The sequence below is a fragment of the Anolis sagrei genome, chromosome 1 (assembly GCF_037176765.1).
Source record: "Anolis sagrei isolate rAnoSag1 chromosome 1, rAnoSag1.mat, whole genome shotgun sequence".
Classification (NCBI taxonomy): Eukaryota; Metazoa; Chordata; class Lepidosauria; order Squamata; family Dactyloidae; genus Anolis; species Anolis sagrei.
Window position 1 is genome coordinate 222304580 of NC_090021.1, and position 14673 is coordinate 222319252.

Here is a 14673-nt window from a genome sequence, read left to right on the forward strand (position 1 = left end):
CTCAATACTATGGAATCATGGGAGTTGCAGTTTTGCAAGGAATTTAGCCTTCTCTGCCATAGAGAGCTGATGCCTCACCAAAATCCAATCTCAGGATTCTATAACATTGAGCCATGGCAATTAAAGTGGTATCAATCTGCATTAATTCTACAGTGGGGGTGCATGCTCTACAATCTGAAACAGAAACCCGCATGCTGAGAAAACATCTTTAAAGAGTATGCACTAAACTTCCAATAATATCAGGATTACTGAAGTTAAATTAATTGGTCAAAAGGCAGGTGAATAAGCAACTTATTTTTTTCAGAAGTTACCAGTTGCGATAACTTCACTTGTTTTATTGACTGTATGTACTAGTACTTGTTTGTCCTCAGAGTTTATGGTTTGATTTGTGTTGCTCTCAAGTTATATAGCTATCTCTGTGGCGTGGTTTTTAAGAATCCATTTGAGAAACCTTGATAATATTAATTTCACATATTAACTAGATTTTATATTTTAAAATCAGCTAAAATTTAGCTTACTTTGTTTTTGTTACATCATCTTTCAGTTATGCAGAATCTAATAAGAAGAGATCTCCAAGAGACCTAGCTATGAATAGCTCTGTTCAGCTCTTGCAAACTCAGGGCATGCCTTTCTTGACTGAATCAATCCATTTGTAAAGAGATCTTCACCTTTTCCTACTGCTTTACATTTTTCCAAGCCTTGTTATCTTTTCCAGTGAGTCATATCATCTCAAGATGGTCCAAAGTAAGAAAGCCTCTGTCTATTCAAAATGGCTTCTAAGAAGAGTTCGAGCTTGCCTTTTTGGTAGTTTGAGCTATTTGTAGAACTATATTTCAAATGAGCTATCGCCCTGTTAACTTTATTCACTGTGTAGCATTCAAACTAGACACTAAAATTTTAGTTTGGTATTTAATTTCATATCTCTATACTTTATGATATTCCTAATTCCTTCACATGTGCCCTTCCAAGTCTTATTTTTTCTGATTTCCTAAGTATAGTTTCCATTTTAATTTGATGTTGAGCGGAAATATGAAAAAACTTAAGACGTCATCATCATCAGCATGGGGAGACTTAGCTCTCTTAATCTCGGTGAGATGCAGCGGCAAATTTGCCATATAGAGATGCCATAAATCAGAGTGTACTTGACAGCACACAATATCACCTGTGTTTCAAAGGGCCCATTCCATTTGGGTTTGCGCACATGTGTTCATTATATTAAGTGTGGCTGGTTTGATGACACACACATTGTCAAGAAGCCACCCATGCTTTATATAAGGAACAGTCAATTGTGAAAGTTGTCACTCCATGGAAATCATGGTGACAAAGGATTTAACATCTTGCAGAGAGGGATTAGCAATCAAGGTTATCATTTGGTAATTGTCAAGAATTAATGCCAAGTAATACCACATCATTTTGCCATATTGTGAGTTTCTCAGCTCCAGTTTATCTCTTGCCATGCCACAGTTACCTGTCTAGCACAGTGGTTCTCAAAGTCTGCTCCTCAGAGCCCTCTGGATCCGCTAAGCATACTGAGGGACTATGTTGTTCCCTCCCCCTTCTCCTCCCCCTCCAAGCTTTCCTTCCTCTTTCCTGTGCCTCCCTCTCCCCCCGCCTTCTTTACCACCAAAAGCCCCTTTCTCTCGGCCCCTTCACTGCCAAAAGTCTTTATTTTTCCTAACTTTCTTGCCACCCAGATCCTTACCCTCTAATTTTCCTTGCTTCCAAAAACCTATTTCCCTTCCACCTCTCTGGGGGTACTTTGGTTGTGCTTTTCCTGCAGAAGGGGGTTGGACTGGATGGCCCTTGGGGTGGTTCTTCTTCTTTTTCTTCTACAAACGAGATATGTGCAGTGAGCATAGGACTGTTCATGTTTTGTTTTTTTTCAATTAGTTCACACAAACACACTATCCATCTGCCACTGGCCCGGCCAGTCTGTCAAATTTAAAACACAGTGCATCAAAAGGTTTGCCCATGCCTGATATATATTCATTATAATATAATATGATATGATAACATTTCTTGAGACTCCATGAGAAACTTTTGCTTCAAAAAGGGCTCCCTTGTTCTAGCTCCATGGTGGCGGCGGCACCCGAACTAGCTACTCCATAGGATGCAGTACTATATTCACATTGCATAAATAAGTTGTCCTCAGACTTGGATTCTATAGGAGTTTTGGAGTTCTGCTCCTAGGATTTCTAACCATTGACTGATGGTCAGGGATTCCGGGTGATGCCAGTTAAGGATGTTGTCTTTTACAGCCACCGTTGCTCATTACTTTGGAGTCTGAGTGAGCGAGAGAAGTCATGAACACACAAAAAAGTTTATTGGAGGAGTGAAAAAGAAATTTAACCATAGTATCTAAAATCCATCATGGTACTGAACATGGTGCTTAGCTGGTTTTTGCATAAAACGTCCATAATTTTTCACCTATTTTTCCATCCATGTGAGTTGTTCCTTTGCCAGAAGTTTACAGCTATATTTACAAAGCCCTACTCTTTCTTTCCTTGTTACATACAGTATTCTTCCTGATAGAAAGCATAATTAGACCGATTCTCTCTCCTGTGACCCCATCTTGTGAATCATTTAAGCCTTTTGTGTTTGGGGAATAGTGAGGTTTATCTGAATCTCCTCAATGAGAAGATTGGTCATAGCAGACAGGCTTGCTGAAAGAATATGTGCCTCCTAGTATCAGGCCTTCCTTCCAGTGGTGCCACTGGATGTGTCTTGGGGCAAAATATCAAATGATGTAAAGTGTCAGTGAAGCAAACTCTTGGCATCAAGCCAGTATACCATGTCAGCTGGGAATGTGAGAACAGAACAAGCTCACAAATCCTCTGGCATAAACAGATTTGTTATGAAAACCCTCTAGCTATTTGTTAATAAACGAGTTCATACAGTGATCTAAGTAATATGGAAAACAATACAGGAAGTTTATATACGGTAAGTATAAGCATAAGTATAAAGTAAGTTGAAATAACGGCCATCGTTCATTAAGTGATACTGATAATTTTTTGTGCAATATATGCCTTAAATGTTTTCCAATGTTTTTAATAATATTGGTTCTTATTTTTTAAAATAATTTGTAAATTAATATTTTAGCACAATCAAGAAATAGTCCAAATATACTTATCCTTGATTTAGAAGATGGTTATGCGCCATAAAAGCTATCCCCAGACTTCATGGCTCCTATTATTATTATTATTATTATTATTATTATTATTTATATCCCACTTTTTCTCTCTTAAAAGACCAATTAAAAGCAGTACAGTTAAAACATAAAACATAAAAGACAGTACTCCTTGAAGGAGAATTTTGATAGCATTTCCACCAGGGCATCTGAAACAAAATACTATATTTAAGATAGAAAAGCAAGCATCTAAGGTGGAAAAGCAAATATATAAGCTTTAAAAAGAAGTTCAGAAATGTGCTAGAATTAATAAGTGATATCCAGGCCCCTTCCACGTCTGAATAAAATACCACATTATCTGCTCTGAACTGGAATATATGGCAGTCTGGACTCAGATAACTCAGTTCAAAGCAGATATTATGGGATTTTTTTGCTTTGATATGCTGATTTATATGGCTGTGTAGAAGGACTCTGTTTCGAGACTCTCCTATCCTTCTGCCTTTTGTGTGTGGTCATTTAGATAAGTGTTTCTTTTTGCTATCAATAATTTTAACAAAATATTGCCACATTTTTCTTTGGTCTGAAAAGAAGTAATTAAGACTATGAATGCAAATGAACACACTATGAGATTTCCTGCAGCTAAATATATCAAGAGCAGTACATTTTCATTAATATATCACTATGTGAAAATAGCACACAAGTTACAGGTCTTGTGGTGCAGGTGTGAACTGGGATTTTATTTAACTGCTTAGCCGTAGGGTGATATAAACAGATTTAATGAGCCATATGACAGGGTACAAGGTTGAACTGGGTGGTCAGCAATGTTCTCCTGCAAGTTCTTCATAGCCTTCAAATCTGGTAGTTTAATTTTAAGTTTGCAGTGTTAAGGAAGTCCTGCCAACCACTGAGCTACACTTCTGCTATCCAGACTCTGTGTCCAGTACTTGTAATTGAGACATGAAGTACCACAAGATACAAGCATCCGTATACTTTGAGTATTGCAGAAGCAGCAAAAACCAAACATCCTCCCTATCCCTAACAGGGAGAAGAGAAAACCTCAATCAGGCCAATGGGAATTTGAGTAGGTTCAGCATGTATGGACTGTCTTCTGGCTGTTGGGAGACATTTGCACCAAGGAACATGGGCCTTTCTGTTTTTGTGATGTTGTGGAATTGTTTCTTCATATTTTTAAATCATTTTTGTCAGCTATCTGGCTGTGAATGCATGGACTGCATGGCTTGCCCTATCATACTATGGCTGGTTCTTATTCTATTTGTGTTTCATTCTAAATTGCATTTGCATTGTCTTTCCATTGCTGTCCTTATATATGGCACCCGATAACTGTTTATGTGTTTATGTTTCTATTGCATATCTTCTAGATAAAGATATGCAATAGGAAAAAAATTAACATCAGCAAGACTCACAGGTCTGATTTCCCATCACTTTGAAGAATGCAGCAGGAATGAATATCTGGCATGAGAAATATTCTAGCTGTGTCAGAGGGAGAGTTCAGCATATGCCCAAGCCTACTGCTGTTTCTTTGTCATGTGGAGATTTCTTTTTGAAGTTCTTGAACAAGCTACTAGGAGCATCTAACTGCTGACTCTGCCTGCTGTGTTTTGTTTTGTTTTTGCTTCTGTAGAGCTGTGTATAAAATTTAGGCCATTTCTGCTTCTGTTTAAATCTAGCTGTTAATTTGTTATGAAAGACTTACAGATGACAGCATCATCTGGGAGGTCCTCATTGCAGCACAGAAATATTCAATTGATAGTGGAATAATTGGAGTTGTGATGGGGTTTTCCTGTGTTGCTGCTGTTTTATGGCAGCAAATTGTCTTCACCAATAAACCTTTGATAAACCAATAAACCAGTGAGTGCTTTATTTGCCCTGAATCCAAATTGTGAGTCTCAACTAGAAGAGATCCATGGAACTAATAGAACTTAGATGTTGATTTATCAAGTTCCCATTGATTCATTGTGCCTACTTTAGGTGAGACTAAGAACTGGATTTAGGCCCACAGATTTTAGGCCAGGTGGTATATCTGAGTTGTTCTGTTTTGGGCATTTTTGAAGATAAAACATGTGCAAAGACAATTAATGCTACTTATTCTAACTTTTATAATCCTCACTTGAAGAATTATATACCATTTATATAGTTTGGGTGCTGGCATGAGAGAAAGAACACCAGTGGTCAGCATACTACTTAAAAAACCTATAGTTGATTGTGAATGCATAACCTAGTCAGTAGGACTGAATGGAAAGTGAACATAATGTGCTAGTGAAAAAGTGAAAAATTGTATTTCCAACGAGAGTTTTTCCAGAGCCGGTATTGCATGTATTGTCTAATCCAGTGAAGCCATTACAATGACTTGAACAATGATTTGTTAACTGGCTTATCCAAACAGAACCAAAGTACTGGATTGAAGAAAGCAAATATATTTTAGAAAGCTATCGAAATGACATGATTGGAGCAGAATAACACCACTGGACCGGGCTGATGTTTTATTTGCTTCTTTTTTGTTTAGTTGTTGGTCATTTGTGTTGTATCATCAAATAATATTATGTGTCAATTAAAGGCATATCTACACGAGAACTAGAAAGCTGGGTGAGTGAGAATTGATCTTGTGGCATCTACATGAGACATGTGTCCATCTCATCCCCAGTGAGGGACAAGGCCACCTAACAAAGTTTTAGCCAAAGTTGGGGAATGCTCCTGAGCTTTGGGGTCATATGAACAGTTGGGCAAGTTCTGAATTGGAGCCAGCTACTCCTTTCACACAGCCATCCCACTTTCTCCACAGTATGGGTACAGGGATGACACCTTGGTGGCCTTGTCACTCTTGATGAGGTGGCCAAGAAGCTTGAGGTTGTCCTTGGGTATCATTGGTGATGCTTGCAAGGATAATGCATGTGCAACTCAGAGAGGGGAGGAGGATTGTCCCCTCCTCCCTCCTCTGGTTCATTCGGGTGCTCTGGTTCATGCAGCATGACCTGGGGTTCTGGGGCTCCAGGTAAGGGTAGCTGTCCACTCTGCATCAGTCCTGGGATTTTCTGCCTATGTAGATACACTCCCAAACAACTTACTATAGAGGTTAGCAAACAAATCTCTATGGACACTAGATCTCATGCATATAGCAGAATCAGAAAAAAAAGTTTGTTTAAAATATAGGGAGGCCTGGTATCTATTAGAATTGGGTTCCAGTACCACCATCATCTCCCGTTCCCCATCTGGATAGAAAATCCATGGATACAATGGCTACTACAATGGCACCCCTTTTGTAAAATAGAAAAATCAAGCTTTTTTATTTTTGCGGAGGCGGGGGATACTTTCAGGGTGTAGATGGTTTTCTATGGCTGATTGAGGGTTCTAACCTTGGCCTCCAGAATCATAGTCCAAGGCTCAAACTGCAAACAATGCTGGTTATTTAGGCAGTATACATATAAACTATTTCTGTGACTGTAAATAAAAACGCTGAATCTCTGAACTGATTCAGTGGTTTGTAAACTATTCTGTACAATTCTGAACAGTTCTTATTATCTATACTGCTAATATCTCAAAAGATATTACATCTCTTGTGATATTAAGGCAACATATGTGTCAAAGGGTTGGAAATACAAATTTTCAATGTATTACATTTGAGATTCTTTTGTTGTTACAGTGTTTGGATAGAATAAAAAAGGACGAACGAAGTCTTGCCTGTGAACCCTGTTATGTCGAAATGGTTTGGGTTTACTTATTGTCTGCAGGTTCCCTTGAGCTTCAGTAAATGAAAAATTCACCAACGGATGTTTCTTAGCAACAAGAACTAAAAGCACTTAGCTTTTGCTGTCTATCCCAAGCAACCCCATTGAGTTTCAGCTCAGGGCTTGCTCTCACATAGTATTGCATGCAATGATCTTTGTTCTCATATGTGATTGATTTTATGGGCAAATATATATTCAATATATCTGTGGGTAGAAAATTAACCAAGGCACATATTCTGCCTGATACTGAAATCCCTGCAAACACTTTAACTTCAGATTGGCTCTCTGACGATATAGAATACAGGTGGAAAAGATGTATGTATACAGAATATATAGAAACTATGTATAATCAGCTCCCTATCCCAGCGTGCTTTCAAGGGACAGTAGACTAAAGAAGCTGGGTACATTCATCCAATAAAGCAAAAAAGTCAGAAGGTCTTAAACGAAAGAGAGTTTTATAAATGGTTTTGTACAAAGCATAAATAAATGTGTGTAGAGCCACATGTTGTTTGCAGCACCTGGAAGTCAGTTATGGGATGAATAAACTATAACATCTCCATAGAGATCTTTTTAGTATTCTGGTAACTTAGGCAGGAATGGCCTAAATACCAGATCCCCAAGACACCAGATCCCATCTGATCTTGGAAGCTAAGCAGCGTCATCTCTGAACAGTAATTAAGGGGAAGACTGTCAATGAATACCAAGTGCTGTGGACTATCTTTCAGTGAAAGGGACTGCAACACCATCTCTTAGTCTCTGTGGCCTAAGAAAGCCCTGTGAAATTCGTGGAGTTGCCAAAAGTTGACAGGTGACTTTGAAGGCAGTTATACACACAGCTTTCACAACTTTTAAGAGTGCCTATTTTTGCATATGTCAAAATGTGTCTATTTATATTAGAATCATAGAATCATAGAATCAAAGAGTTGGAAGAGACCTCATGGGCCATCCAGTCCAACCCCCTGCCAAGAAGCAGGAATATTGCGTTCAAATCACCCCTGACAGATGGCCATCCAGCCTCTGCTTAAAAGCTTCCAAAGAAGGAGCCTCCACCACACTCCGGGGCAGAGAGTTCCACTGCTGAACGGCTCTCACAGTCAGGAAGTTCTTCCTAATGTTCAGATGGAATCTCCTCTCTTGTAGTTTGAAGCCATTGTTCCGCATCCTAGTCTCCAAGGAAGCAGAAAACAAGCTTGCTCCCTCCTCCCTGTGGCTTCCTCTCACATATTTATACATGGCTATCATGTCTCCTCTCAGCCTTCTCTTCTTCAGGCTAAACATGCCCAGTTCCCTAAGCCGTTCCTCATAGGGCTTGTTCTCCAGACCCTTGATCATTTTAGTCGCCCTCCTCTGGATACATTCCAGCTTGTCAATATCTCTCTTGAATTGTGGTGCCCAGAATTGGACACAATATTCCAGATGTGGTCTAACCAAAGCAGAATAGAGGGGTAGTATTACTTCCTTAGATCTAGACACTATGCTCCTATTGATGCATGCCAAAATCCCATTGGCTTTTTTTGCCGCCACATCACATTGTTGGCTCATGTTTAACTTGTTGTCCACGAGGACTCCAAGATCTTTTCACACGTACTGCTCTCGAGCCAGGCGTCACCCATTCTGTATCTTTGCATTTCATTTTTTCTGCCAAAGTGGAGTATCTTGCATTTGTCACTGTTGAACTTCATTTTGTTAGTTTTGGCCCATCTCTCTAATCTGTCAAGATCGTTTTGAATTCTGCTCCTGTCCTCTGGACTATTGGCTATCCCTCCCAATTTGGTGTCATCTGCAAACTTGATGATCATGCCTTCTAGCCCTTCATCTAAGTCATTAATAAAGATGTTGAACAGGACCGGGACCAGGACAGAACCCTGCGGCACTCCACTTGTCACTTCTTTCCAAGATGAAGAGGAAGCATTAGTGAGCACTCTCTGTGTTCGTCCACTTAACCAATTACAGATCCACCTCACCGTAGTTTTGCCTAGCCCACATTGGACTAGTTTCCTTGCCAGAAGGTCATGGGGGACCTTGTCGAAGGCCTTACTGAAATCCAGGTACGCTACATCCACGGCATTCCCCGCATCTACCCAGCTTGTAGCTCTATCGAAGAAAGAGATCAGATTAGTCTGGCATGACTTGTTTTTGATAAATCCATGTTGACTATTAGCGATGACTGCATTTGTTTCTAAGTGTTTGCAGACCGCTTCCTTAACAATCTTTTCCAGAATCTTGCCCGGTATCGACGTGAGGCTGACCGGACGGTAGTTGTTTGGGTCATCCTTTTTTCCCTTCTTGAAGATTGGGACCACATTGGCCCTCCTCCAATCTGCTGGAACTTCTCCCGTTCTCCAAGAACTCTCAAAGATGGTTGCCAATGGTTCCGAAATGACTTCCGCTAGTTCCTTCAATACTCTGGGGTGTAGTTGATCTGGCCCTGGGGACTTGAACTCATTAAGAGCGGCCAGGTATTCCTGGACGACTTCTTTCCCAATTTGGGGTTGGATGTCCTCCAATCCCTCATCCACTCCATCTTGCTGAGGTTGAAGACTCTCTTTTTGTGAGAAGACCGAGGCAAAGAAGGCATTAAGTAGTTCTGCCTTTTCCCTATCCCCTGTCAGCATTGCCCCATCTTCTCCTCGAAGAGGTCCTATCGCCTCCTTGTTTTTCCTTTTTCTACTGACATAAGAATAGTAGCCCTTTTTATTGTTTTTAATGTCCCTGGCAAGCCTGAGCTCGTTTTGTGCTTTAGCTTTGCAGACCTTTTCCCTACAGGTGTTGGCTATTTGTTTGAATTCTTCTTTGGTGATTTCTCCCTTTTTCCACTTCTTGTGCATGTCCCTTTTGTGTCTTAGCACAGTTAGAAGTTCTTTGGACATCCATTCTGGCTTCTTTGCACTTGTCCTATTTTTTCTCTTTGTTGGCACGGTTTGCAATTGCGTCTTGAGTATTTCACTCTTGAGAAATTCCCATCCATCCGTAACTCCCTTGTCTTTTAGTATCTGTGTCCACGGAATGCTGCTCAGCGTTTCCTTCATTTTTTGGAAATCAGCTCTCCTAAAGTCCAAAATGCGGGTTTGACTTGTCTTAGTTTCGGCCTTCCTTTGTACCTCAAATTGCAGGAGCACATGGTCACTTGCCCCTAAGGATCCTACCACTTCGACCGCATCGATCAGGTCCTCCGCATTTGTTAGGATGAGATCAAGAGTAGCCAATCCCCTTGTTGCCTCTTCTACCTTCTGGACCATGAAATTGTCTGCAAGGCAAGCGAGGAATTTGTTGGACCTTGTACTCTTGGCCGAGTTCGTTTTCCAGCAAATATCGGGATAGTTGAAATCGCCCATGACTACTACATCTCTTCTCTGTGCCTGTTTGGTCAACTGTTGGCAGAAAACTTCATCAAGTTCTTCCTCCTGGCTTGGGGGTCTGTAGTAGACGCCTACAACAACATCTTTTTGAGTCCCAGTTCCCTTGATTCTTATCCAGATGATTTCAAGCTGGTTTCCCAGATTGCTGTCTTGAATCTCTTCTGCAGCATAAGAGTTTTTGATATATAAGGCTACTCCGCCTCCTCTCCCCTTTGTTCGGTTTCTGTGAAAGAGGTTATACCCCTCGATATCTACATTCCAGCGATAGGAGTCATCCCACCAGGTTTCAGTGATCCCTATGATATCATATTTGTGGTGTTGTGCTAAAAGTTGGAGTTCATCTTGTTTATTTCCCATGCTCTGTGCATTAGTGTAAAGACATGTGAGCCCCTGGGATCTTCCCTTGAGCTGTTTAATTGGGATTAGTGTGCTTTTGGTACTTGGTCCTTGTTGTGTTTGTGCAGCCCTCCGTTTAGCCTTCTGGCGATTCCCAGACATTATGGGTAAAGTAGTGTTCGCAAGGCTGTTGTCCCCCTCCCCCGGTGGACCTAGTTTAAAGTGCGTCTAATGAGGTTTGCGAGTCTGTGAGCAAAAAGGTGTTTTCCTACTTGTGTGAGATGCACCCCATCCCTTGCCAGTAGGCCATCCTCCTGGAAAAGCAGGCCATGGTCGAGGAAGCCAAAGCGTTCCTCCTGACACCATTTTCTAAGCCAGTCATTGACCTGTACTATTTTCTGGCTCTTGTGGGTCCGTGTCTTACAACAGGGAGGAGGGATGAAAAGACCACCTGTACATTACATTCTTTTAGCTTTGCTCCTAGAGCTCGAAAATCATTTGTGATCTTTTGAAACGTATTGTTTTAGTGCAGTGCTATTCAGAGTGGTAGTCCATGGACCAATGTTGGTCTGGGAGCGATCAGCTGCCATTCTGTAGCAAGTTTCCAGAAAAGAAAAACAAAAACAGTTGTAGTCTCTAACCACAAAAATGGTTCACATTAGAAAAACATTGCTGGTCTTCCACGTCAGATATCTGAAGAATATTGGTCTTCTGTGTATTGAGGCAGGGGAGTGGAGATGAAATAGTAATTTCAGAGCAGAAGAGGCAATTTTTAATGCATGAAATTTTGATTTTGGAAATGTATGTAATATGCTGCTTATGGGGCGGCCTGGTGCAGTGCTTATTTTAGTGTCCAAAACCCTGTTCTGCCACAAGGCCTAATGGTTTGCTTTGGGCCAGTCTTGCTTCAACCAGAGTGCCTCATGGGGTGGTTATAAGCTAAATAAGGCCTGATGTTTTTTTACACTGCGGTAGAGAAGATCAATAATAAACAGAGTTCTTTGTTGAGTAAAAGGTAAAGGTAAATGTAGTCCCCTGACATTAAGTCCAGTCATGTCTGACTCTGGGGTGTGGTGCTCATCTCCATTGCTAAGCTGAAGAGCCAGCGTTGTCCGTAGACACCTCCAAGGTCATGTGGCCGGCATGACTGCATGGAGCGCCGTTACCTTCCCACCGGAGCGGTACCTATTGATCTACTCACATTTGCATGTTTTCGAACTGCTAGGTTGGCAGAAGCTACGGCTGACAGCGGAAGCTCACGCCGCTCCCCGGAATCGAACCTGCGACCTTTCGATCAACAAGCTCAGCAGCTCAGTGCTTTAACCCACTGCGCCACCGGGGGCTCCTCTTTGTTGAGTACATAGTCTCTTAATAGCCTCTGTATATTTCTCTCAACATTTGATGAAAACAATTTATCTATTTTATTGAGGGCTTTTTCAGGTAGGGTGCCTTCTATGGGTTTGGCAAAATTCTGACTGTTTTTTTTAGCAAGGCCTCTTTCTTTCTGGTTTTGGGGGGAAATGGTGTATAAATGAAGAGGACCGGGATAATAGTAACAACAGCAGCAAAAATGTACCTGCATTTGCTCCAACTTACATGCAAGCTCAACATAAGAACAAACCTACCAAACCTATATTGTTCCTAACTCAGGGACTCCCTGTATACATTTTAGTAGAGTAGTAACATCTGCCATTATGCATATACTTGAATTCCTGGAATAGCAGCTATTACTTCTGCTTTTATACCTGACACAGATGTAATGTAGCTAGCCTTTAAAATGAATAATGACAAATCCATTTGTCATGTACAAATGATGACAGCTGTTGTGAGATGCTCACAGTTGAATTTCCCCAAGGGATGCACTTGGGCTACTTCCTCTTCTGAATCAAACTGGCTATAGTGAGGTTGCCTGCTGGAATTGCTTGTATATACCAGTCTGTTTTACTCCTTGAAACGATCTGACATCTACTGGGATCTCTTGTTGGATACACTGGGTTCTCTCGTCGGAGGTGCCTAAGCAGTGTTGGAGCCTGGGCTGTTTGACTGTGTGTGAAGACAACAGGCTTAATGAATACAAGGGGCATAGATTGATTATGTCCTGGAAGCTGCAGCAGGTTGCGAGACAGCATCATATCTAGGCTTGCAATGGAAAATATGAAGGAATGTTGAGAAAGCTAATTTGCAAAAGGATATGTACTCGTAAGCAAACTTCATGATTTTTCTCTTTACTTAGAGATAGAGAAGGTGGAAGAGGGTTTTTTAAAGCATTTCTTTCTGCATTAACTGACAACAATGAGCAGACAAAGGCCTCTTTATGGAGGACATGTGTCGGCATATTGCTAGTGGTCATTCATAAATGAGCTCTGGATCACAGAACTGAAGCATCAGCAATGATAGATAATGGCTAAATATATGGAACAATGTGCTGGTTTGATAATTATCCAGTGAAGTCAGTGGAGGTAAAGGAGATTTGGATTTAGCTTTATGAAATGTAAAGCCAACATGCAGAACTGAATCCTTCTTGTAAACCTTGTTTTATTGGGATAAATAGCAGCCTTGCTTTACTGTGTCTGTTTGGTTGTTTGCTTCATATTTCCTGAAATCCATGTTCAGATTTTATCCTTTCCTTTGTTTCTCTTTCTGATCTGCCCATGTGCTGTTTGAAGGCTAAACTTCTTGAACCAAAATGTGTTGACTTAGAATAAAGTGGTAATGTGAAAAATGCTGCTAGTTTATTTAGGTTATTCATTTGAATGATACAGTTTTGACAGAGAAGTAACTCTGTCAACTTTCAATAACTTAGAAGTATCTATTTGTAACTTTTCTGTAGAATATTCAGTCTTTGTACCTAATGCTTTATTGATGTGTTATTAAAAAGCAATGTCTCTTTGTAATGCCACAAAAACAAATTATTCATCTCAAGAGGAAAACACAGGAAATCGTGTTCTTTAAGTTCAATGATGCATGGCATAAAAGCCACGCCCTGTGTTTTCTCTTTGCAACAGTATAGAAGAACATTTCCTAGCATGATACTGATGATTGTTATTAATTTATAATTAGGGACCTCTTCACACTGCCCTTTCGGGCCATGCTGTTATGGCAACAATTGCCAGTGAAAGGGAAGGTGCGTGGGGTGGCTCATGACCATATATTGCAAAAATGGGAGGGAATTCCCTCTGTGGTATTTATGTGGGTCCATCTTGCTCCTACAATATGGGGCAAACCCATGGAATGTGGTTTTGCTCTGCATTAGGTAAATTCTAACAATTGTAATCCATAAAAGGAACTTTCCTAACCTTACCTTGTTCATTGTGAACTCATTTAAGCAGTGTTTGATAAACAAAGCTACATACAAATACTTGACAGAGTCTTCTCTTGCCTGTCAAAGAAATATCAGTGAAATAATATTGTTGAATCTCTGTTTTGGAAATTAATAGGTTCATAGAATTGACGGTTGGGAATTCTGTTTCTAAATTTAAGCAGGTTTTCCCTCTCTTCTGAGCAATTTGCTCCAAAACAGGTGGCAAATATCGGCAAATCTCTGAATTGCATCTTGTGCATCTTTTTCAGATAAAAATTTTGATGATGATGACTCTGTGGATGGGAACAGGCCTTCCTCAGCCAGCTCCTCAACGTCTTCAAAGGCTCCATCTGTGCGAAAAAGTGGGGTGGGGACTGCCCGCAGAGTTGGAACAGCAGCTGTAGTCTCAAAGGCTCCAGGTAGGTCAGGCCATTAAATATCACAAGTTTGACCCAAAGACTTGTCGTATTTTTATTGCCATTTTGTTTTTGTAATGCCCATTTCGGTGTCGCTTGATGAAATAACTGAACAATACAGCTGGGACCTTGTTTGACTTGTTGGTTTTGGGAACATAGTGAAAGATTTTTACTAAGTATTTTGAAATAGATTTGTGTTGGCATGAGACTATATATAAATTCAAATTTGTAGAGAAACTTTATTTTCATTTTTGTTGGCCGGCCAGAACCCTAAAATAACACACAAAACAGCCCTTTTTCTATTCAAAGCAACACAGCTGAGAATTGCACATTTGGAATCGATTGGGGTAAGCTGTGGAGGTGACGCAGACATTTGACCTGAACGAGATCT

The 14673-nt window shown here is 40.5% G+C and overlaps 1 protein-coding gene across 12 annotated transcripts in view; it reads left to right on the forward strand.

Moving 5' to 3' along the window:
- Nucleotides 1-14673, forward strand: part of CLASP1 (cytoplasmic linker associated protein 1) — a 209660-nt gene that overhangs the window by 97748 nt on the left and 97239 nt on the right. For all 12 annotated transcript variants that reach the window (XM_067473460.1, XM_060774347.2, XM_060774414.2 and 9 more), the window contains exon 9: nucleotides 14136-14285. In XM_067473460.1, coding sequence (XP_067329561.1) covers nucleotides 14136-14285 — 150 coding nt within the window. The remainder of the gene's footprint in view (nucleotides 1-14135; nucleotides 14286-14673) is intronic.